General features: G+C 34.1%; 2 protein-coding genes across 2 annotated transcripts; one reads left to right on the top strand and one right to left on the bottom strand.

The window, feature by feature from the left end:
• Nucleotides 1-696: 696 nt before the first annotated feature.
• Nucleotides 697-9,268, bottom strand: LOC125671219 (dynein intermediate chain 3, ciliary-like). Its single transcript, XM_056162321.1, has 15 exons — nucleotides 9,161-9,268; nucleotides 7,924-8,137; nucleotides 7,274-7,435; nucleotides 7,045-7,163; nucleotides 6,706-6,848; nucleotides 6,251-6,364; nucleotides 5,868-6,130; nucleotides 5,546-5,725; nucleotides 5,397-5,440; nucleotides 5,124-5,259; nucleotides 4,812-4,958; nucleotides 4,443-4,541; nucleotides 3,344-3,493; nucleotides 2,884-2,934; nucleotides 697-1,082 (listed from the first exon to the last, which is right to left on the bottom strand). The coding sequence occupies exons 2-15, from the start codon at nucleotides 8,104-8,106 to the stop codon at nucleotides 1,059-1,061; spliced, it is 1,815 nt and encodes a 604-aa protein (XP_056018296.1). The 5' UTR covers nucleotides 8,107-8,137; nucleotides 9,161-9,268; the 3' UTR covers nucleotides 697-1,058.
• A 198-nt stretch (nucleotides 9,269-9,466) lies between these two features.
• On the top strand, nucleotides 9,467-25,573 carry LOC125668667 (AP-5 complex subunit zeta-1-like). Its single transcript, XM_048902997.2, has 18 exons — nucleotides 9,467-9,531; nucleotides 9,931-10,068; nucleotides 10,842-11,046; nucleotides 11,976-12,022; nucleotides 12,571-12,668; nucleotides 14,196-14,363; nucleotides 15,038-15,223; nucleotides 15,319-15,356; nucleotides 15,469-15,631; nucleotides 16,805-16,983; nucleotides 19,634-19,717; nucleotides 19,819-20,018; nucleotides 21,027-21,113; nucleotides 22,941-23,063; nucleotides 23,158-23,290; nucleotides 23,805-23,987; nucleotides 24,514-24,665; nucleotides 25,171-25,573. The coding sequence occupies exons 1-18, from the start codon at nucleotides 9,491-9,493 to the stop codon at nucleotides 25,280-25,282; spliced, it is 2,337 nt and encodes a 778-aa protein (XP_048758954.1). The 5' UTR covers nucleotides 9,467-9,490; the 3' UTR covers nucleotides 25,283-25,573.
• Nucleotides 25,574-25,617: the final 44 nt, after the last annotated feature.

Genomic DNA, 25,617 nt, shown 5'->3' with positions numbered 1-25,617 from the left:
TGGGTGAAAAGTGGAGGATATGTGCAACAATATTTTGAAATTGAAAACTTTCAATTTTACTTTATTTAGTCAAAAAAAGAAGTGATAGTAAAAAGTAATCTGAAAAAAATTAATCGTCTGCTGGACTCGAACCCGTGATCAGCAGTCAACGTGCTAAGCAGTTATGATATTTGAAATGGATAGACAAAATGAAATATTGCTGATATTTTTATTTTCCTCGATGGTTTAAAAGAAAGTCAGCCATTATGACTGGTTCCAGTGCCCGAACGACCAAATTGAGCATACACATTTAGTAGGCACGTAGACGATATTTAACCTTGCTAGACCAGTGGGGTGTCAGACGTCCATGTTTCCACTTGTGTGACCGGCGATTCGATCCATGATTGGATCAAGAGCTAAACTCAAGGTACCATTTTTTGGCCCCTAGGGCGCAGAATTGACCCTAGCAGTGAGTAGTGCGTCGGGTGCCCAAGCCTGCAGGTAACTGAAGGGTGCCTAACCAAGTGGTCATCCTCATGGGATGGTTAATATAGGCACATAGCAACGGTTATCAATTTTCAGGGGGGGGGGGGGGGGGGGGGGGGGGTCTGCCGGAGAAGTTCACTTCCCAATCTACAATTTTTTTAAAAGTTTAATTATTAATTACTGAACTTCAAAGTTATATTCCTTGCTTCTAGAAGTGAAAGAAAATGCTAATGATTTTTGAAGAATTATTTATTGGTAACAAGATGGTATAAATAAATATAATTTCCCACAACAGTTCACATTGTCAAATAAAACATAATAACAGATTAAATGCAGTCCTTTCTATGTGACTGTCGGTGTTGTGTCTGGGACGATGATTGATCACAATGTCAGCACTCGGATGTTTTAAAACAGCATCACTGCAAGTTCTCGTTTTTGTGGAAGTCTCTCCAGAAATTAATATTGTTCAAGTTTTCATCTTCCTCATGAAAAGCCTGACATATAGCCCCACTATGGTGCTTTTATGATGGCAAAAATTTACTTTGGCTTTTAGCTGCTTCACAATACAAATCTCAGGGCAAAAATCTACATCATTAATCTTTCTTCTGTTCCGATTCCTGAAAATATGAAAAATCCATTGAATCGATATTCTAGACCTTTTCTCACATAAAATGCTAATTTATTAATTTCATGTAGAATTATCATCTTCTACATACAGAATATCTAAGTAACGTATATAATTTTTTAATTATCAAATGTCACTAAAATATTAAATGCCCATAGTATAAATTAGATACATTTGTAATCTATTACATGAACAGGTGTTATGACAATCAATACAATCTGTACCGTGGAATCATTACATTTCATGGGGGTTCAATTTACGTGGGTAACCTTACCCCATAAATTTCAAATCACAACAAAATATACACTTTATAAAATTTTCTTATGTATAGAAATCTTAGTTCCCAACAAAACAGTCAAATTTCCAAAACCCACAAATATTGGCTCCCCACAAATTTAGGTGATTTACCATGTAAATAACACCCTACCCATTAGTCCTATTGTAGGAGTTATGATATTGATCACTGTTTGCTATCTTCATCTTCCTATACATCAATACACTGTGTATATATATATATATATATATATATATAAAGTCAAAAAATAAAATCCAATACTCAAACTTTTATCTATAGCGCTTTCGCCCTGCGGGCTCGTCAGTAGATTTTTAAACAATGTAAACAAGTTCCATTATGACGTCATCCTCGTGACGTTATGTGGGCAACGTCAAACATAATACAGTCATGACTGTGACGTCAGAACATTATACAATGTTAATGTTAGGCACTTTTAAAAATACAGACATATTTAAAATAGTTCAGTCTATAAGTTTTAAGCGCCTCTGAATATTCCTGTACATTAAAGGAGACATTCTATGTAAAATGTACATGTTAAATAACATGAAGTAAAAATATTAACAGTTTAGTTTTGGCTTAAACAGTTTTATGAAATAGTTTTCCTTGGCTCTGCGTAATTGTTCATTTTCCTCTTTTATATATACTTATATAATGTATTACCCATATACCCAATTAAACTGCAACTCCAAAGAAAGGTATGCACAAAAACCAAAACTGTGGAAAAATTAACATTCAAACTACATGTAGTAATAGTATAACCGTCCTGGTTCAAAATTTGTGGTTATTTATTACTGAGTGTAACACATTCCTCAGCCCCTGCACTTCCATTATATAGTTATAGTGAAAAAATACCAATCAAATATATATGTATTTGTCATTCACCATCACCATGCTTAAAAACTCAAAAACTTTACCAATATTATTTTTTGTACTGAAATGTGATAAAATATAATCAGAATATTAAATTGCGTGCATGTTGTAACTACAAAGAAACTGAGCTATTGGAATCAAGTACAGTACGATCTCAAAAAGAAATTGGTCTGCTTTTAAGGAGGAATAACACACCCGTGAAATTTGACATGGATGAAAAGTGGAGAATCTGTACAAAAATATTTTGTACAATGAAATTGAAAACTTTCAAATTTACTTTTTTAAGACAAAGAATGCAGTTTTAGTAAAAAGTCATTTGAAAAAAATTTTTTGAACCCCTGCTGGACTCGAACCTGCAATCTTCAGATCAGCCGTCGATATGTTAACCGACTGAGCTACCCTGCTAGGCAACCAAATTTAAAACAATTAAAAGGAATATACAAATAGTTCTGATATTTATTATATTTTCATTTATGTTTTAAAAGGAAGGATGATGTGTTATGCTTCCTTAATTTATAAATTTGTTTCATTTAAGGAAAACAATTCCCTGAGTATTGTTTTTGTAGGCTCAGTGACAGAAACACTCAGAGATGGGAATACTGGCTTCATGTTATTATCTTATACTTACAGGGTTTCCATTTGTTTTCTCTTCCTCATCCCCCTCTGCAATTGGTGATTGCTGCAAGAAAATTACAAGGACTGTTTTATTAAAAAAAAAAAGAGGAACAACTCTTGAAACAGCCTACGAACTTTTGTTCTCAAAATCTTTCACCATTGTTTCAGACCCAAAACAAAAAAATCCACATTATGTCTTAATAACATTGGAAGCCTTTACTGGATTAGAATGGTAGGGGAGGGGGGGGGGGGTCTCTGTAATTTTACTGTAAAATGAACAACTATTACTACTCCACAGCCAATATGCAAACAGGACCTCATGACAAATGAGTTAGTCTTTCTCAGGCCATAAAGGTTTATCTTCACAGAAATATGTGGTTTTTTAAAACAAAACAAGTCTTCTCTGTGAAGTCTGCTGTAACTTACTGTGCCGGTGTCCGTCTTGTCTGTGTCGACAGTCTGCTGTAACTTACTTTGCCAGTGTCTGTCTTGTCTGTGTCGACAGCCTGTTGCTGTTTCCTCTCCAGTAATTTCTTCTCCTGCTCTATGATGCTGTAGAACTCTTTTTCTGCCTTTGTGTACAGATCTTCCTCCTCCAGACGGCTCTCCTCGGGTTCCTCCTCCTGACAAAACATGTCAAAATTCAGACTACCAGTACCTAATTTGCAATAAGACTTAATCCTGGTGGAAAATTTTATTGTCTTATTTTTTTCTTCAAAAAATATATTCCAAAATATCTTAATAGTTTGATTTTTGTGCAATTCCTCTTTTACCCGTGTGATGAAGTCGATAAGCGGTGACAAATGATTGAAATGAATCAATTCAATGATAATGAATTAATGCTCCATTTTGATTGTGCCCTGAAATGCTCAATACAAAATAGCTATTGCAACATCTGAACAGTCAAACGCCTCTCAAATCCTGCAATTTAATGACTGTAACATATGCAACGACAACAATTTTACACGAAGCATGACATTCAATTCACACTGCAATGCCTACCATATGAAAAGAGTGTATTCTTATCATATGGAATTGTTCATAACTTGACGAAATTTTGATAATGACTTTCTTTCTTTTTTTTTTTTTTTTTTTTTTTTTTTTTTTACAAAATACTGCTTTCTGTACTCTGAATGTGCTGTAAAACAAACGCATTCTCATTCACTGTGCGTGTATGAAATCCACTATGAATAAACTACTTACTTCTTCGGTCTGTAAAACATATTACAAATATTAAATGATAACTTCCTCATTTTAATCTTAATCTCTTGAAATTATAGTAGAAAGAAAAATTGGATTCATAATTTTCCCCAAGTTTTGTTCAAACATAATATTTAAAGTTGTCAATTCAGGACTATATTTAGGAGATCCAATCCAAATTATGAACCGGTATGATCTCTTTGCTACTATAGTCAATGTCCCAAGTAAAATAGATTTGGTCAGCTACTTATCTCCAGTAAATGATACATATTGTTATCTTGTAGACACTGATGTATAACAGTACATGACATCTTCCTGTACCTGTAATACTTATCTAATGTTGTTACTTTTGGTAATGGAAAACTTAATTACCTTTGCGCCATCTGCTGAACTCTTTGACCTTTCTTTTAATTTCATTTCTCTGTGTCGGGAATCCAAAATCTTCTCTCTCCTTGTTTCTCTTTCAAACATCTGCAAGAGCCGGAATAATAAAATGTACTACAAACTCTTTTTCATCAATGATTAACCTCCGCTACTGATACAAGAGTAATCTCCCTTGACATCAGAAAGATATTTTTTTTCACTTGATTTCATATACCACTGTAGTACTGAACTCAATGTAATTTTTCAACATTGCATCATTGGCATTACATTTTCAGTGTTGTATGTCATATTTAACATTAAAATGAATATGTTGTATGTTGAACATGATAACTTGTCATTGTTGTATGTTGTACATACCGCAGTGACTAAATTCTTCTCGTTCCTCTGGAGTGTGTACAGGCCCTCTGAGAGTTCTAATAATGTGGTGGTACCAGAATGAGATCCGCAGGCAATTAATCGACCCTGTTCCTGTACCCTCAGACTGTGTAAAGGCTCATCACAAACCTAAAGATTATACCATACACAATTACTGTATAAAAATATTCAGCAGGAAACCATTGGTTAAAACCAGGGTTTATCAATACAGAGAGATTTAATTTTGTTTTAATCATTTTCAATTTTAAAATTTTACCACTGGCAATTTAAATCAAATGTGGACAAGAAAAAGACCTGTAAACTGAGTGTTGGGTCGTTCTGTTTAAAGATAATGTCCCAAACATCAAGGGTGCCATCCATTTTTGTGACGAGGAACACTGAGGGTCTAACAGGACTCCAGCAGCCATCAGTTAGATAGGATTTGTATTGTCTGGAAGATAAACACATCTTTGTAAAATCATCTAGGCAACACTGATTTCCATATAACAAGATACTACATACTGTTGCAATTCATGATAGTTTTGTCTTTCAGTGAAGTACAATGACAGAACTATAGAGATAACTTACTTTGACCACATGATGGAGGATTCTTTAATATCTTCTGACCAGATCTTTAACATAACACAGAATTAACCATGAATTAAATTTCAAAGAAAAAGAAAGAAAAGGCAATCAGTATTAATAAGCAGCATAACCTGCTGATTGATGATTCTTACCCTAGCTTTCCAGTCACCAACACTGAGGAAGTTCTTGGGGAAGAATGGATTTCGTTGAAGTGAGTACACTGGACCTAAGTGACCATTATATTGAGCTACAATCTTTTCTGCAGGTGTCTTGGCTTTCCTGTTGCATGATAATATTGACCCTTGTTCACACCCTACCATGAATTTTGTGGGCTGAAAATGGAAATAAACAAAAGTTATCTATGATTTTATGGATAGTATTAGAACAAATCTTTTTTTCTTTGCAAATTTCAATTTTTGGTACACACATTTCAACTCTCGAAACTTTGAAAAATGATGAATAAATATTGATTACCATTGTTGGTTCATATTCCAATGCCATTGATCCCAGAGCTTTGGTTGGGTCCTGTTTTTTGGTTGGATCTAGGTAGAGTTTTTCTGTTGGTTCTCCCATCTTTCTGATGTCCCACCAAAGCACCTGTCCATCTGAGGAGGCAGAGAAACACTCGGTTCCTGTTTTGGACTGAATCCAGATGGCCTTGTAGGCTGGATCTCTGTGACTGTGTTCAATAGGAGACATTTCCACGGGCTGAGATCCCTTCCTTGTGTCCCAGTATGCTATAGCAATATTGACATTGGGTCAGAATCTAGTCTATTTCATTTAACTTCAATGGTGTATATACTTTAAATGTAGTTTCAATTTGAAATTGATTCAGAATCATTGTAATAATTGCTCACCAATTTGACCATTATAACAGCCTCCAAGCAGAATGTGGGAGTCTTTGGGGTTGTATTCCAAACACACTAATGGCGATACTGGTTTTAAAACTGTCTCTGGTTTGTTTGGGTTTTCTGAAGAAGGACAAACAGTCTGACAACAGTCCAAAGCATAATGGCACAGCGATGTCAGAGGCTCTATAGTAACTTTTACATCCAATAAAACTTGCCTAATCTGAATGTTGTACAGACCAAAATTTTTGCAAACCATACACATATTTTGGTACCAAACTTTGCATTCAATCATAATAGATATACGAGTACTATATTGTATATGTTTTCTGGAAGTTTTCTGATCAAAAAAAGTTTTATGGTACTAAGCATATCTAGATTAGACATGCATGTTTAACTGTATATACATGTGCATGTAGATCCAATCAATTTGAATTCTAATAGAAACTAAAACCTTCACTCACCCACATCCCAGATGTATGACTCCATGCTTGTGTCGGGTGTGTTGCCTTGGAATTCCAGGTTAGAGTATGCAACTGCCAACTTCCGGGGACCGTCTGGGAACCAGGAAATGTGTGTGGAGGTTCTCTTGATTTCATTGGGATCTCTGTATAAAAATGGGGAAAAGTGTATTTTTTTAACATCTATTTCAGATTTTGAAAATGCATGCGATTTTGAATAATAATGCTAAAGTAAAATTTAGTTTTGAAAAGGATAACGATGATTTTAATTTTATTTTTGGCCATGTCAACCAATTAATTCTTATCAAATGTTCATCAATGTTTTGAAGTTTCCTTCCATACCTAAATACATTTATTGTTTTTGCTGATGGAGCCTCATCCACTGTGTCAAGTTCTATGTCTTCAAAATATTCTTCATAAATATCAATGGCATTGTTCTGTCTGATTGTGTGTTCCATGATCTGTTAAAATTGCAATATCAAAAATTGTTTCAGAACTGAATCTGTAAATTAAAATTTTCTTATCGAAAGTGCATTAAATTCACAACTGCATACAGTCATAGTTTTCTTACAGTTCCCAGTTGCTGAATGGCAGCGATGTACATTTCGTCTTTCTCCACCTTCTTCCTGTATCTTGTGACATGCTCAACTTCCTGTGGGTTGACATCTTTTGGCCATCCTCCTTCTGTGTGATTTATTCCCCTTGAACTTGTTTCAAATCTTTCAGTATTGATCTAATTCCAAAAAGAGAAGAACATTTATGAAAATCTCATTTCTTTAGAGTAAGTCCAGCATGACATCATATAAGAATGTTCTTTGTAAATACATTCAGAATGATATGATTCAGAATATAAATACAGATAAACTTGTATATCATGAATACGGTTATAGTTATAGTGAAATAAATTTAATTCCTAGAAGTTTACAATAAAAGGTTTTTTTATTGGCTACATCAAGTTACAATAACTGTTATATTAAACAAAGAAATTTTAGATGTCCAACTTCCTTTGTTAGGACATTAACAATCTGAATGTTTTAGCTACTAAACAATAATTCTTGGCAACCAATACATTGTGAGTTATCTATATCGCATATACATGCAAACCATTTATTCAGACCTTTCATTTTTCTGAATAAATTTTGTCTGCAACCAAAGTCTCTGAAGAATTAAGGTCGGACTCTAGCTATGTTTAACTGCAATGTCTTGGTCACTTTTCCTCACCTCATGTTCTGACATTTCCTGGACACATTGTATCCCGGTATCCACTGGATTTCTTTCTATGAAATTGTCTGCCAGTGAGGGGTCTGGAGTGATATCCACATGCAACTCTGCTTGTCTGTCTGAGAAGTTGCATTGTCGACCAAATTCCTGACGCCTCTTTGTGTATACATACACAATCTCCATTTTGAGTTCTGTATGTGCTTGTCACAACTTCCTACATTCAATGAAACAGATTTTTTTAAACGTTGTTCAGATATGATGTTGTTATTGAAATAAAAATCTAAAAGGAAGTTAGTTTACCCATCTCCAAGAAAACACACTAAAATGGATGCTGACAAAAGCTTATCTAAATGTATGTATATCAGATCACAAGAGTAAGATTTGGGATATTTGTTATGAAATGTTTTAAATGGTATAGATATATGTAAATCATCATGACAGTAACTCCATCATGTGTTCTGAAATTAGGTTGAATCATGCAAGTTTTTGAACTCTAAAGGTGCTTGAAAATGCCTTTGATTTTGCGATTCATCAAAAATTTAATAAGTTGTGAATAAGCAAGTCATTACAATCCCGAAAACCAGCGTCCCTTATCTAATCTTAAACACTTCCCTAAAATACAATGTCAATGCATGTGTATCAACATGGTTTGTTACCAGTCTATAATAGTTGAAACTGATATATACCAAATACATATGTGCAAGTAATTTGATTGATAACTACTCAAAAATATTATAGAAACAGAAATTTTTACAAGGATGCCAAATGAATTGTGTGAATGTGAAAGAATATGTGTGTATAATTGTGGGCAAATTAATCCAACCTCTTCATCAACACTGTATCAACCACTTTGGCAAACATAGCTTAACAGTCTCTGGAACTTACTAGTTCCTATGGGACACAGATCTAGATCTATAACCATACAATAAAATTATATAGCAGACGGAGCACGTCTTTAGTCTGAGTTCAGAAAGAGAGGAAAAATGAATCTATACCTGTTGTTGCAAATTATATCAATTCATTTCTACGTTTAAGATCAAAATAGTAAAAAGAACTGTGCAAAAGGATATCGAAAAATCTGCAACTTGCACAAATTGTAAAATGAATAAATAGATAAATATCTCCTAACTTTTTGTGTCTACACCTTTCAAAATACGTTTAATTCATAAACCCTGGTTTCCATAATTATTTTAAACCCATGTTTCCATAATTATTTGTAAAGTTCACATTTACTTACGATAAAATGATATCGTCAAGGTCTTAAAAACAGAGCGAAAACCAGGGTCTCAAACTTGGCATGGAGAACTTGCAGATGTTGTCAAGAGTAACAGTAATCAAGCCATGCGCACTTGTTCCTTCCGAGTTTTAAAAGTTCAACTATTAGAATCTAACAAACCGATTATTTTCAACTATATATTTTTTTTCTCACAAGATGAGGAAATGAAATAAATATTGAATGTAAACGTCAAATCATGATATTTAAATATTTGAAAATTGTATTTACATTTATCTATTTTTCATTTCACGCATCAAACGTAAAATTTTCGTTTTGTTTATATTATTCAAAATGGCGCTCTCCATGATAGATAGTCTCTTTTCTCAAGCAAGGTAATTTTCTTCATCTTCAATATTTGATATAGTATTCCATATTGTTTCTCATTAGTGTTTGCATTTATACATTTTAAATCTATTCATTTCAATGTAACACAGTATTCTCAAACAATTATGAAATTGTTTAAAACGGTTGTATGGGTCTGCAAATTTCTCGAATTTCCTCTATTTACGTTTATAGAAATCGATGGAGGCATGAACATTACATTCCTTCTGAAGTCGTGTCATATATAGCAACATGTAATTTGATCCCGTGTTCTTTAATGTGCATGTGTTTGATCCCATATGTCATTCACTTGGTACAAGTTAGCTTTATACATGGATGATCATGTACAGATTAGTAAGGGGAGGGACAATTTTATTTATTTATCTATTTATTTATTTATTTTTTTACAGCAAAACATCTCAAGAAGAAATTGACACGATATGTCAAGGTGTTTTAGAAAATCTGTATGCACCTGAGAAATCTGCTGAGTGTATGAACCAGTTAAGACAACTTTATTTCATTCTTCAAGCTTCACACACAGAGCCATGGTAAGAGCACAGGAACCTGTCATTTTGTCAGTTATAATAATATAAGGGGATTATACCATACCACCCCTAATAAAAAGCAAAAGGAATGAACAAGTTTTTACTCAAAACTTTGATTCAATATAGCTATTAAATTCTGCTTTTATCCTCACCCACCTCAAAGTTATTTTAATATATGCCATTGATCCACCTTGAAGATAATCTTCATCGACATATATAACCAAGAACAGTATTGGGTCCAGTCATATATTTTTTCCCCTCCTACTATAACAGGAAAGGAGAAAATTTATGACTCATCGATTGGGAATTGAACCTGGAACCCCTGCATTACTAGTCAGATGTTTGAACCACTGACCTATCCTTGCTGACATCCACAGTCCATATAGCCCAAACCACTACATTCTTTGCTCCTTAAATTGTCTTCATTCTTCAATACTATTTTTATCCCCTGGCATGACTTTCATCTGCTGCAAGTCCAGGGATAGTCAATGGCATAAAATGTTACAGGAAAATGGGAAAATTTATGATGGAACTGGATATCCGGATCCAGGACCCCTGTATTAGTCAGGTACTCTAACCACTGAGCCATCCAGACTGATATCCACAACCATATAGTCCAAACCACTACACTACTATACAAATTCCCTTGTTCAAACATTTTGTCTTTAAAAATTAGAGCTCACTATGCCAATCATGCCTTGCATGAATCCTTTTACTTGCTAGATATATAAAATAGTAATGCCTTGTTTTATCTTTAATATATATAATATTTGTAGTTTGCCAAGGAACATGATTTCAACTTTAGTAAACATGGTGAGCTCAATGGACCACGACAAAACAAAAGAATGCCTTCTTTGTGAGCAGATTTTAGCTGAGCTTTTACCTCGTGATCAGGGTGACCTTGGGTCTGATTTTTATCCCAGTTCAGGTTATCAAAGTGCAGAATCCTCAGCCAACTGTTTTTCACTTTATCTAATGCAGGTGAGATGTCAGTTATAATGAAACACTGTTTGATTAATGCATTTCTGTGGAATCATTAGATTTCATGGGGGATCAGTGTTTGTAGATTTCATACAAATACATGTAGCTTTCATCCCACAAATTTCAAACCACAACAAAATGAACAATTTCTATGATGTTTCAATGTACATTTATAAACCATATCTAAGAAATTATATCTCTTTGAATCATTCCACAGTGAGTTCTGAAAAAATATGGTTCGATGTGTACAAACTAATGAAGAAACTTAAAACAATTTTTCCTGTTTGACACCTGCATGTGTTTTTTTTTTTGCATAAAAAATTGTAGGTAGGAAAGTATAAGTTGTAAAATGTATTTGAAGTGAACACCTGGCTTTCATGGAACTTAATGAATGCAACATTTTGAATAAATTGAATTTAAAATATTCATTTACTTCAAAGAATCATAATGTAAGGTTTTTGCCATTGATTACTACTGTGTTCACTATTCCTATAGCTTTCTTTCACTTTCATATGTAAATTTTTGAAATTCCGAAATACAGTGTAAACTGCGTAATCTGACACCTATGTAATTCCGAACTTTATGTTCATTTTCATTGTTTTTTACACTGTTTAATCCGACTAAAAACAATTGTCTCTCAGTACATGCCGGATTAGACAGGTTTCACTGTAGTACAGCTATCAGTAGTAATTCTTTATGATTATAAAGGGCCAAATATGTAGAGTTAAAAATAACAAATATTTATTTACTTATAAGGCTTGTTGTGTGAATCTGAGTGCAACATATTATTTAATATTGAATGTATTTTACAGCTGATATAAATTTCCAGCTGTCCTCTATAGCTGTATAGACTTAATAGTAAATAAAGAAATACTCTGTGTGCAACACCGTGTACATGTATTATGATAAAAGTTTCAAATTTATTTCAGGGTAACAGAAATATTTGTTTTACCTCCATCATTCCACAGGCTGTGAGGTAAGTGTTTTCCTCCATTAATAGTTACACTGTACATGTACAGGCTGTGAGGTAATGCGTTTTCCTCCATTAATAGTTACACTGTACATGTACAGGCTGTGAGGTAATGTGTTTACTTCCATTAATAGTTACACTGTACTTGTACAGGCTGTGAGGTGATGTGTTTCCCTCCATTAATAGTTACACTGTACATGTACAGGCTGTGAGGTAAGTGTTTTCCTCCATTAATAGTTACACTGTACTTGTACAGGCTGTGAGGTAATGTGTTTTCCTCCATTAATAGTTACACTGTACATGTATGGTAAAGATCAGCTAACCCTACAGTATCGTAAACTTCTTATACATGCATTATGCAAAGATTAATTTGGTGTAATTGGCTTTCTGTGTCAATCTCTGAATTGTGATTACCATACTCTAATGGACATTAATCAAAGTTAGACTACAGATTTTGTGAAAGAAGTTTGTCATAAATTAACACAAATGTTGATCAAGTTGATTCATCGAGAGATTTGTCAGCAAACAGGTTTGACTTTATATTTTTTTCAAAGGTGGATGTCCTCAGGAAAGGAGGATTTAAGTGTTCAAAGACAGGCCTTCTCTTTTCTGGTGTCTCTACAAGTCCTACACAACAGGATGGCCACGGAGGGTAAGCTATCTATAGACACAATGTATACATTCATGACCAGCTGGTCATGAAGGGTGGAGGCTGGTCATAAAGAGTAGGCTGTCTATAGACACAGATTCTACACCACAGACTGGTTACTAGGGCAAGCTGTCTATAGACACAAATCTTAAACGACAGACTAGTCACAAGGGTAAGTAGTGTATTGACACAGAACAGGTTGGTCATGGATATAAGCTCAGCTGTCTCTAGACACAAGTCCTACACAATAGGCTTGTTATGGAGGTAAACTTCTCTGTAGACACAAATACTCCAGAATTTTTAAAGACCCAAATAAAATACCATATGGTTTCTTCATGGATTACTGGATGTGGGTGGAGCTCATCTATGGTCATTGTTATTTACCTGGCCAAGAGATCAAGGTGCTGTGTATACTTTTGATGTACACAGGAAGGGTCGCAGGGCCGTCTGCAGTGTTTCTGTGGTCATAGTGTTTGTATAATGGTTGTATCCCTATGGCTAGATGACACAGAGTCTACATTCCCCCCCCCCCTCTTTCTCTCTTTTACTCTCAGTCAGAGCTCAATGAATAATTTCTTTTATAAATATAGAACTATCATAAATTGATAATATAAATTATTTCAATAAGTTACAAGTTTTAGAAATTAATGGGCAAATTAATGTTTGATTTCTGATTGTGTAATTTATAATACATGTATATAGAAGGGGGAAATTACAATTATATTAAAATTGCATTGTTCAGGGGTCTTTTTTTTTTTTTTAAAACAATTGAATTACAAGAAAATAGTAGATGTGGACAGGTCAATGCTATCCAAACTCTAGAATACAGGGCTTCCTCAAGATCTAAAGAATGTCTGTAGGTACTGGCTGTTATTGTTATCAAAACACCTCTCTGGGGTAGCTCTAGACCACAGTTTGTGCAGATGTCACTCCACCTGAGATCTATTGTTAAAAGTTTGATTGACAGATGGCTACCAATTTGGAGGTGTTAACTTAAAGTTGGGTCTTTAAGAGGTCTGTAGACACAAAATCACAATATATGGTAACAATCTACATCCATAACAAAATTTACAGCTCCAGCTAATCTTAAGGCCTCCCAAATTTATGTAGCATTAAAGCCATACAGTAGGTCACTTTATTTCATGAGTCCTTATTTTCGCAAACAATGTATCTATTCATGAGACATAACTTTCATGAATCATTTATTTAATTATTTATTGCTTGATTAAGTCTTCTCTGTGTAAGAGTTTGTTCGCAAGAAGTAAATTTTAGAGAATGTCTTGTCTCACAAAATTACGTGTAAGTAATGTTCTCGGGAATGAAATGTGATTTACAGTAGGTAAAATTTACAAAAGTACCATAACATGTACATGAATTCACAAATTTATGTTCTGGTGAATAAAAGATTGATCTGTCAAATAAGCATCTGTGAAGATCAGCAATTCCATAGCTGGTTGACTCATGGTGAGATGCTATGGATTCAATAATCATGTCATTTTCCCCGTTAATTGTATATTTTTTCTTTCTCAGAGACATTGAAGTCAGTCAATAGCACAGTGAGTGACTGGTTGATGAATGCCTCTTTGTATCAGCTCCCTAATCCTTACACCATTAATCCATTCAGGAAGGATCAGACACCTTTTGTAAATGAAGTTGATGGAACTCCCAGCAGAAACTTCTTTACTGTGCTCAATGTTGGTAAGATTTCACCTTGTACACAGCACTATGTGTACTTTTAAAGTCGTTTATTGTATACAGTACTGTTTTTTCATGCCCATTTCATTTTCTATGCTCTGAAAAATAATTTCAATTCATTTTATGTTCACCCAAAACATGTATTACTACTGCTGGGTAAAGAGTAAGTTAAAATTCACCCAGGGAGAATGAGAATAAAATGGATGTCAGTTTTATTGCAATTAATCAGTGGTCCGTGCTTTTTGAAGCCTTGTGTTGAAAAACAGCAATTTTTTTTTCATTTCAAAGAAAATGACAGGAAACTCATGACATGTGTTTGTAATGTTATACATAATTGCGAATTCAAATTTCACTGCTAAAATTATTATTTCCTACTTTTAAAAAATAATTTATGGAAACAGTTTTGTTCTTTAAGTAATTTTGATTATTCGACAGTAGGGCCATATTGGACAATTAATGAACTTAGTTAGAAATGTTTGTCTTGAAATGTTTGTCTGAGCCATAATTTTGCAACAGAGAAACATTAGAAATTGATGTCACTCACAAAATTATTGATAACGCATGGTTTTCAGAGTTTTAAAGGTGCACTCATTGCACCATTTCATATAGGAATTTTTTGTGGTGGGATGTAGAGGTATCCAGTAAAGTCGTTGAGTCTTTTGTTCTCTCTACTGCAGGTCAGTATTACACAAACGACCAATTCCTGAACATCTACAGTTTCTCTATGCTATATAAGTGGCTGTATCACTCCTACACGAGCAGTGAGGATAGTCAGGAAGCCAGCAGGAGTGTTCATGTGTTTAACGGTCTAGTGGACAAGTCCATTGACTACTGTTTCCGAATTTTGGACCAGTGTGAAAGAAGTAAGTCTTTGTCAAAACATTGCACTTTTGATATAAATGTAATATGTTTTATATGAAGTTTTGTAAAATGGTATTGTTATATTGGTTTATTTCAGAACCCAAAATTCCATCAGACATTGATCTCCAAAACTGTGTAAGTATATTTTTTTTCTGTATTTTAATAATACACTGTATTTGGTATTGCTTCTGAAAAAGTACATGTATTCCTGAAACAGTAGTTAATCTCATCTATCTCTTCTCCACAGTGTCTGTTGGAGATAGTGAAGGTACTAGACATTATTTGTAAGATGGAACCAGGTCGGGTACCGCGGGTGTTCCAAGAGATTCGTCGGTTGTACAACAGACTGGCTCAGGAACCGGACAAAGCCAGGCTTCTTATTCCAATTCTGCAGTTCTTCCTTAATCATGGTATAATGGACTGCTATACATATGTACATATATATTTTAATCCTAGGATTGAAAATTCAGGGGTATATAGTTTTTGTATGTATGTCTGAGGGGAAAAACCTGTATCAACCTTGTTTTTTTCCATGATGTACTGTTTTGGTATTACGTGTATTAAACACCTTTATATGATATCACCTACAATATGTACAATGTATTCCAACTGCTGATACCACCTTGTCAAAATGTTTTTCACTTTTCAAATAGGTTATATCATTAGAATTTATATTAAAATGTACTAATGTCACTGTTCGAAATTGGTTTAAACTTGGTATAGACCACGGATCTATGCCAAAACAAGATGACATAGACCTCATCAAATTGGCATAGACCGCAACATTGAAAAAAAATAACACAATAATAAAACATTATTTACTTCTAATGTACTTACAAAACATATTTTCTTTCTATTTCCATAAAAAATTCCTCATAACATTTACGTTTATCAGATGTTGATAGACCATAGTCCTTTTGGGCAACTACGTTTTCTTTCAATCCCGGTCGAGTACCTTCCACATACTTCAACTTCACATACATTTTACACAATTGTTCTTTCAATTTTAAAACAGAAAGACTCTTCATTCGTGTTTGGGATAATAGAAGATGGTTCAACTAAACTTTTTAAATGGGAATATCATTTATTTATATCACATGAAAGAATTATAGTCAGCGTAGATGTGAATACTCGCAATCGACACACAAGCTTGGTAAATGCTAGTTATGAAAGAATCAACATTTTTTTAAAAACAGTTATGGTCACTTAATGGAACATTGGTTTCTCCTAACCTGCTGCAATTTTTACACCACAATTCAACAAAACTTTATTATTGTTTTGTTTGGGGTTTTTTTTCATTATTTATATATCTTTTTTTTTTTTTTGGTTGCTGGTTTTTTGTTGTTTTTTTTTTTAATTATTTCTTAAACCTAGAAAATCGGCATAGACAATTTGGTCTATCTCAATTACAATTGGCACAGACCAGTGTCATTTAATATAGATTCGGTCTATCAGTCTGTGGTTAATTCTGAACACTGCTTATACTTTTTTTATGTAATATACGTACTTGACTGATTTTATATATAGAACAAATGAAGATGAATGATCAAATTACTGCACACATGTTAATTTTTTCCTTGCAGGTAAAAGTGTGGAGCATGACCCACAAGAGGCCTACACACTGTTTTTCCACAAGCTGCTGACACAATGGTACTTGGACCCATTCTTTAGTTTCGACACAGTCACCTTTATCAAGGACAACCTGGAAACACTATGTCACAATACCTCCATATTGTCTACATACTTTCCCAATATCCTTAAGGTATTTATTGGAGACATTCATGTATCAAAGTGTTCTGTGAATGACTTTATTCACGAGAAAGAATGAGGTTTTCCAAGGGTATAGTACAGATGTGTAAATGTTCCAAAATTCATGTTGACCACCTGTCTCTCATGAAATATGCCAACTTGTTTGGGGGCTTTTTAATCATTTTTGTATGCACCCTGTTAACCTCCAGTCTAATTCTATCAGTGATTAATTAGAACATTGATGAAGGATTGATAATTGGGGAAAACATTTTGGATCCTGGGCTGAGGTGATAGAAATATCTGTATGTTTGTTATGAACAAAATACCAGTTTAGATGCCCCTTACTCCAGTAAATTAACTCAGTCGATGGAGTATTTGGTCTATATAACCTGAAATTTCGTATGATCATAAATGAACAGGGCCAAATCCTTGCCATTCATGGACTTAGTTCTTTGTTTTTGTGTCAATTCTAGAGATTCCTTGATACAAAAATAAGGTTCTAACGAACAATTTTATAAACATGTACTGTAGATCACTTATTTTGCGATGTACTGTATCATTATATCGTGGAGGATTCATTATTTATTATTTCAGTCTTTCGTGTGTAAGAGTTTTATTAATAAGCACTAAAGGAGTATAGCGCACTTGGTATGCAATTTCGCCTACATAAATACTTTATTCTTGAATATCATTTTTATGCCCCCGAGATCGAAGATCGGGGAGCATATTGTTTTTGTCCTGTCTGTCATTCTGTAATTCTGTCATTCATTCTGTCTGAAACTTTAACCTTGCTAATAACTTTTGAACAGTAAGTGATAGAGCTTTGATATTTCACATGAGTATTCCTTGTGACAAGACCTTTCCGTGGGTACCAACATTTTTGACCCCGTGACCTTGGAGTTTGACCTACTTTTGAAAACTTTAACCTTGCTAATAACTTTTGAACAATAAGAGATAGAGCTTTGATATTTCACATGAGTATTCCTTGTGACAAGACCTTTCCGTGGGTACCAACATTTTTGACCCTGTGACCTTGACCTTGGAATATTATCTACTTTTTGAAAACTTTAACCTTGCTAATAACTTTTGAACAGTAGGAGATAGAGCTTTGATAATTCACATGAGTATTCCTTGTTACAAGACCTTTCTGTTGGTATTGAACCTTTTGACCTTGACATTTGACCTACTTTTATTTTTATTTTTTACATTGGTCATAACTTCTAAATGGTAAATGTTAGAGCTTTCATATTGTACATGAGCATTTCTTTTGACAAGATCTTTCTACTGGTACCAAGATATTTGCCCTTGTGGCCTTGGCCATTATCGGGGGCATTTGTGTTTCACAAACACATCTTGTTTACAAATATTCTGCTATACAATGTCACTTTATATTTGTGTTTACCCAAATTACTCAATAAAGATATCTATATGTTGATAGTATCTTTATTTGACAAGCATAAACATCACCGTGATTAAATAGAGTATATAGTAGATGTAACGTAATGGGCATACAAAATTGCAAAAGGCCACCCTAAACCAGAAATAAAACACTGAAATTGTATTACTTGAGTATGACTGTACATAAGTCCATTTGAGGAAATTTGGTTTAAGGTGGCGTTTTTGTTGAAAATGGATAAAATAATTTTTTAAAATTGTTCTCAAAATTTACCTTGAGATATAGCAGCCTGTCAAACGTTAAACCTTTAAACTTGCATGCCTGGGTGGCCTAGTGGTCCAATATTTTGCAATCTATATTTTTCCTTTTTATTTTTTGGGTTGTTTACTTGAGGGAGGGGGGTTATAAATGTGATACATATATCAGAAGAAATATTAATCATTTTCATCATAACTTCCAATATTTGCAAGTTACGACTAAAGTAAGGGAATTTATTCCGAGATCACTGTAGTTCCGTTTGTTTACACTATAACATGTTCCTGTGTGCACAGGATTTTCAAACTGTAAAAGCTAAACAAATACTACAAGAAAAAGGGCACAAATGCACAGCATATAATAAGTAAAATTAGGTCAAGGGAGGAAAAGAACTGTTATACAATTTGACTTCTCAAAAGAAAATATAAAAACTCATGTAGCAACTGTCATATAATATTTAGGCAAAGCTAAGCACCCAAATTGTCAACCAAAGGCCAATGAACTGATGAAATATATTAAAGGTGCTGCAGAAAAAGACAATGAGTTAAGTAATGCTGTATGTAAAAGGGTTGTTGTGTAATATGAATGCACCTATGAAAATATTGTAGTTCATCATTCCAAATAGGAAAATGGTTTATTGATTAAAGAACGACTCATATAAATGTCAGTAATGCTAAACTGCGGCAGTTATTTATCTTGGTTAACGAAACATCAAAAACATTGGCCTTATATTTAAATATAACACACCAGTCTATTATTGGAAACCGGTGTTTTCCATTAAGATTTCTACGTAAGCCGTATCGTCAGCAAATGCGCTATACCTCTTTTCTTGCATGGCTATTGAAATTACGTGTAAATAATGTTCTTGTGAATAAAATGTGACTTTCAGTACAGTGAATAGATGGTCTTATTTTCCTTTATATGAATTACATATAACAACATTTACTGGAGATTCTCTACTGCTATGATGAAGAGTGGACAACTATCTAATACATATTCTGACACTCTTCAGATTCTAGCGTGGAATCCTAGGTCCTATCTGGCTGATTTTGAAGATATTTTGCCAGCACTGATGTCGCCTACCACGGCTACGGAAGTGAGTGATGTGCCGTCACAGTATTGAATTATAAAAGTAAGCCATTTTAATTTGTGTAAATAGAAAATGTATAATCATTGTATTTATTTTCAATCTTCAAGGTTTTCCATATGCTGTTGGATTTGCCCTGTGTGACTATTGCGTTAGAAGTAACTGAGCGATGTAAGAAAAGTGAGGCCCAGACCCTGTCTACTGAAATGGAACCCACCAGTTCATTGTCTGCATTCCAAAGCGCCCTCTACAGGCCAATGTTCAACTTCTTCACCCGCGTGGAGGGAGGCCATGGAGACACTATAAATAGGTATGGGGTTTATTTATGAAGTAATTTAATATCTTGTTATTGGATTTGTTTATAATCCCTGAGGTCAAGAGATTTATTTGGAAAACGAACACCATAGAGTTGAAGGGTTCAATTTTAACATGATGATTATCTCTATTTGTAGAAATTTTTTTACAACTCCTCTAGATAGGAGAGTAATAATTGTTATTAAATCAAGGTGTTTACTGGAGAATAGGCACAGTAGATTCTTGTTATGTTTATGATATCCCAATCATATTACCAGTTGTCCAGATTTAGTAAACTCAGCATCAGCACTGTAGCATCAGCATAGTTGTTTGATGACCAATTTTTAGATTTGTTACTTATAGGTTCCAAGACCATAAACTGAGAATATACTTAAATAAAAAATTTGATTCCTTATAACTTAAGATTTATCTAGCACAGACATTTAAAAAAAATTGCAGGTTTATAAAAAATTCAAATGCAAACATATACTGAAATTTTTTTTTCCTGAAAATTATGTCAAATGTTAGCTGGATTTGAAATGTAGACCAAAGTCTATTTTCAGTTTATGATCTTGAGGCCTGTGCGAGTTAAGTTACCAGTTTTTCTCAATTTTTGTTTGTTCATTTTCAGAAATTTCAAAAGACACAAGGTTTGCTGATTGTCTCTTGAAAATTTGAAAAATTAAGAAATGAGAGTTTGAGAAAACCAGTGATGAATAGGCTTATGTTATGGGACCTGTTTCTCCCTTTAAACACTCACACCTTTCTTTGTAAACGTCTTTACATATGCTGATGAGAACTGTGTCGTAGTATACATTTACATGCAATACACACAAGTGCTCTCATGATCTATTGAGATGAAATATACAAGAGAAAAGTGAAAAATTAAAAACTTTCAATCAGAATTGTCCCAGGTTTTTCATAACATGTTAGTAAAACCAAAAAAACAACAACAACAACTATGTTGGAGTGGTGGAACAAAGTCGATACTGGGAGATACAGCATTTGTTAATTCTGTCTACAGGTTGTCCTCCTTCCTCAAGATTTTGGCAGACATGAGCCAACATCCACGAGTGGTTGTCTGTTCTCAGATTGTTCCTGTCTTATTAAGGTAAGAATCGTTCTGTTTTAATGTGGTATTCTGTTTTCAAATTCACTACATACATGTGGAAGTTGTAGGGTTAACATGAGACAAAACAGATTGTACAGTTCCTATTGGTTCTTTGTTAAGTTTTATGGAAAGACTGAAAAACTATCCTACGTAAACTTATCAAGCATTCAAACAGTTTGCTAAAGCAATGCATGTTGCCTCTCCACACCAATCAACTTCTGTAGATTTCTTATGTTTTGCACAAATATTGGTATGTGTTCTTAGTTGGAGAAATCATTTGGTGTCAATTCAAAGAAATGGAAAATTGCAACTGGTACAGTATATAATGAAGGCCATAAATGTATACATACTAGTGATAAAGAAACAAGTGAGAATTAGATTTTGTAAGAGAGGCTTTTTCTAGATTAATTCCTTCAGATGTAATAAGGAATTTACAGTATTAAAGAGCATTCAAGTTGACTCACAAAGGTAGGTAACTCCAACATCCCCCACCTTGTGACAGTACCAGTAATTTTTAGTTTGAAGGTCACAGTCATATTCACAAGGTTGCTAACCCTTGGTGTCCTCTTAAAGGGCTTTAGAGAGAGTCAGACATTGATCTAGACAGTCAGACATTGATCTAGACAGTCAGACATTGATCTCTTGTCTACACATGTTGGTCTAACTTTTTTTCAGTGTATTTGAAATAACTTCAACTGCATAGGAGAAAATAAGTCAGATGTGATGTCATGGTTAATGTGACAGACATTTTGACAGTTAAATTAACTGGCTGTCGGCCAGATCTAGAAAAGAAACTGCCCAACCCGATTGCCACCACCACCACAAATTGTCAGTAGGGAACTACTTAGTGTAACCAGGGTATCTCAGGACTGATGAATGGGTTTTATATCTAATATGTATGAAACTTGAAAATGGAAAAGAGATGGAAAAAAGATCAAGGGTAAAAATGTGCCAAACAATAATAAATATTAGGTTAGGAATTAAAATTTGGCTTTTTGTACTGAGTAGTGCATAATGCTTTTGAAAATGTGAATGCACCTCTCACACACACAGGATTTACAGGCTGGACATATATACATTTTAGATTTCATGAGAGATATACATTTTTGTATTTCAGGATTTGGTTTGATATCGTATTTTTTAGCTCACCTAAGCTGAAAGCTGAAGTGAGCTTTTCTGATCACCCATTGTCCATCTGTCTGTCTGTAAACTTTTCATACTTTCAACTTCTTCTCTAGAACCACTGGGCCAATTTCAACCAAACTTGGTACAAATCATCCTTGGGTGAAAGGGATTCAGGTGTGTTCAAATTAAAGGCCATTCCCCCTTCGAAGGGGAGATAATCACAAAAATGCAAAAATAGGGTGGGGTCATCTAAGAATCTTCTTAAGGACAACTGGGCCAGAAAAGCTGAAATTTACATGAAAGCTTCCTAACATAGTGCAGATTCACGTTTGTTAAAATCATGACCCCCGGGGGTAGGATGGGGCCACAATAGGGGATCAAAGTTTTACATGCAATTATATAGGGAAAATCTTTAAAAGTCTTCTTCTCAAGAACCACTGAGCCATAAGAGTGGAGATTTACCTGAAAGCTTTCTGGTATCAAGTAGGTTCAAGTTTGTTTAGATTATGGCCCATGGGGGTAGGATAGGGCCACAATTGGGAATCAAAATTTTGCATAGAAATAAATAGGGAAAATATAGGGATCAAAGTTTTACATGTGTAGGGAAAATCTTTAAATATAGGCCAACATGACTCAGCGGAGCGATGAAGCCCATGAGCCTCTTGTTAGATTTCATGATACATGTACATTTTTGTATTTCAGGATTTGGTTTGATGTCATACTTGATGAAGCCTCCTCAGAGTTTGTGTCTCAGTTGATTCCAGTACTCTTGGAAAGGACAGCATTGTTATACAACATTCCTGGATATCAAGAAGACGTCAAAAAGTCACTACACATTTTGTAATTTTCTGTGGATTCGTGGTGTTGTAAAATTGAAAACTAAAACATGTAATTGTATAATTGAATATTTGTGTTGTAGAGTGTTGTCAGAAAACCTGTTGCATCTTTTAAAGAAACACCCAGAAACACTGCTGGATCAAGCATCCGAAATTAAAGATTTCCTTATTAGCCCTCGGAATATATCTGGAAGAAAGGAATTCTTTGCAAATCTGGTTAGCTGTTGATGATTTGGTTTTTGGTTTTTTAATACACATGCAATCTTGAACTGAATGAACCCTAATATAAATCAGATAATGTATATATTCATCTGAATGTCTTGTCTTGACATACTTGTAAATATTTACTTTAATTAAGTGTAACCAAATATGGAGAGAAATGAAAGCTTAAGTATGGTAATTACATGAATTAAATTTTCCATTTTCCGACATTTATTACGTTTGGTAGGATTAAAATGCAGTGTGTGTGTGTGTGTGTCTGCATTTTAATCCTACCAAACGTAATAAATGTCAGAAAATGGAAAATTTAATTCATGTAATTACCATACTTAAGCTTTCATACACACACACACACACAGTGTACATGTACATGTACTTACAGATACAAAAATATTAATTTCAGAGATCCTTATGTTTATGTCAAGGCAACCTTGCAAAATTACATCGAACTTAAAGTTCTCACAATTGAAATAAAACATGATTTACAATATGAACTAAATGTACTTTGTAGGTTTGGTGTGTTGGTGAGCTATGTTCAGTCAGGCATGACAAAAGATGTAATGCAGAAACAATTACTCGATTCTTTGATACACTTGAGGTGCTGACCTATGAACTCTCAGGAATGACAATTAGTGGTGAAGAATTAGGAGACACCTCGAAAATTATATGCATGTTAATGTCATCCATATCAAAGGTTAGTAATGCTTAACCATTTGTTATAGCTAAGCAATCAAATTTGTTTTCCTTTGTATGTAAACCATAGCTTAATGTACATAAACTGTTACTGTTTTATTGGGGGAGGGGGGGGGGGATCAATATGTCGAGATCTTTACATCTGGCTGTCAGTTCGAGCCCTTTACGAATAATACACGGTGTACATATGATAATTTATACACATATTGTGAATACAAATGCATGTTCCCAGTATATGCATGTGGCTAGATCTAAATCTTGGTAAGGAAAGGCAAGATTTATAGACTTTAAAGAATATATGTATAATTATGATCAAAGTTGGACTTCGGTTGTAGATGTATTTCTATGTTAAAACTGAAGAGGTTAATATTTACATGTACATGTATGTAGAGCCTCTAAGATGATAACAGCTCAAAGGTATCATTCATGGATATGAAGAGTTAACATATATTAATGACAGAAAAATGTTTTGGCGGGCAAAATTGCTTCCTTGTTGCCTCTAATTCTTTGTCAAATTTCTGTTTTAGTTAGCTTCCAAATGTCAAGACTTGATACCTCGTTCAATTCTCCTCTTAACAAAAGTTGCCAAGCAACAGCAGGCTGGTTTCTTGGATACTGAAGTTAAAGATGCATTGGTGGGCAGGGCACAAGAGCTTATCAACCTCCTCAAGCTTCCAAAGTTAGTGTCTTTCATATTTAAACCAGTAATGGAAAAATTAAGGTTCTCAAGATGTACTTTAAACTCATTTAACAAATAGTAAAGTACACAAAGAAAGTGCAAATTGTTATGAAACACATGGACCATTACGTAGCCACAGCATGGATAAAAATTGTGATATACACATAACATTATGTATTTATCATATGGGTAAAAGCATTCTTGAGCAAAGCAGGGCGATCTTGTAAATAAAATCTACCCCCAACTTTTCTTTGATTTGATAACTGAAAGAATTAAGACTTGACAAACCTTCCCCGCAATCACATTTTCTTTAAATATCATATGCATTTCAAGACATTAACCATGTGTTTCGTATGTAGGGGAGTAAGATCTAAGAATGTCAAAAACTGCAAGGCTGTGAGTTGACAAATTATCATGCAATCATCCAGCACCCCTAGCACATATGAACACTTCGATACAAGTACATGCAAGTTAAGCATTCTGTATCCGAGTACTTTTGTTGTAGTTTTGCCAAGGTTGTGTTGAACCCTGATGACGAGATTGAGACTGGCCGGTGGCACAGAGACAACACAAGCTTACCCATCACCCTGCGGGGAATTCAGCAAATTTTGTCATAAATCATTTACATTGAGGACAGACTGTCATTACAGAATTCGTGCTTTGGAGGTTAAAATTAAAAAATTATTAGGAGCAATAGGATCCTACATGTATATACATGTACTGACATTTTTAAAATGGTACATTGCACAATGTAATATTATGCATTTCAAATTTTATTTAAACCATGTGTAAATCAACGAAAACCTCAACACAACGTTCAGTGGGATAGTGCAATTTTCGTGATAATACTCTATTTACAATGTTCATGTTATTGATATCTATTTTAGTAATAAAATGCAAGAAAGTAATTTGTTTATCTGTAATTACCATACCCTATAGGGATATTGGAGAC

Source organism: Ostrea edulis, chromosome 4 (assembly GCF_947568905.1).
Source record: "Ostrea edulis chromosome 4, xbOstEdul1.1, whole genome shotgun sequence".
Classification (NCBI taxonomy): domain Eukaryota; kingdom Metazoa; phylum Mollusca; class Bivalvia; order Ostreida; family Ostreidae; genus Ostrea; species Ostrea edulis.
The sequence above is the reverse complement of the archived record's forward strand: the minus strand, read 5'-3'. Positions and strand labels throughout refer to the sequence as shown.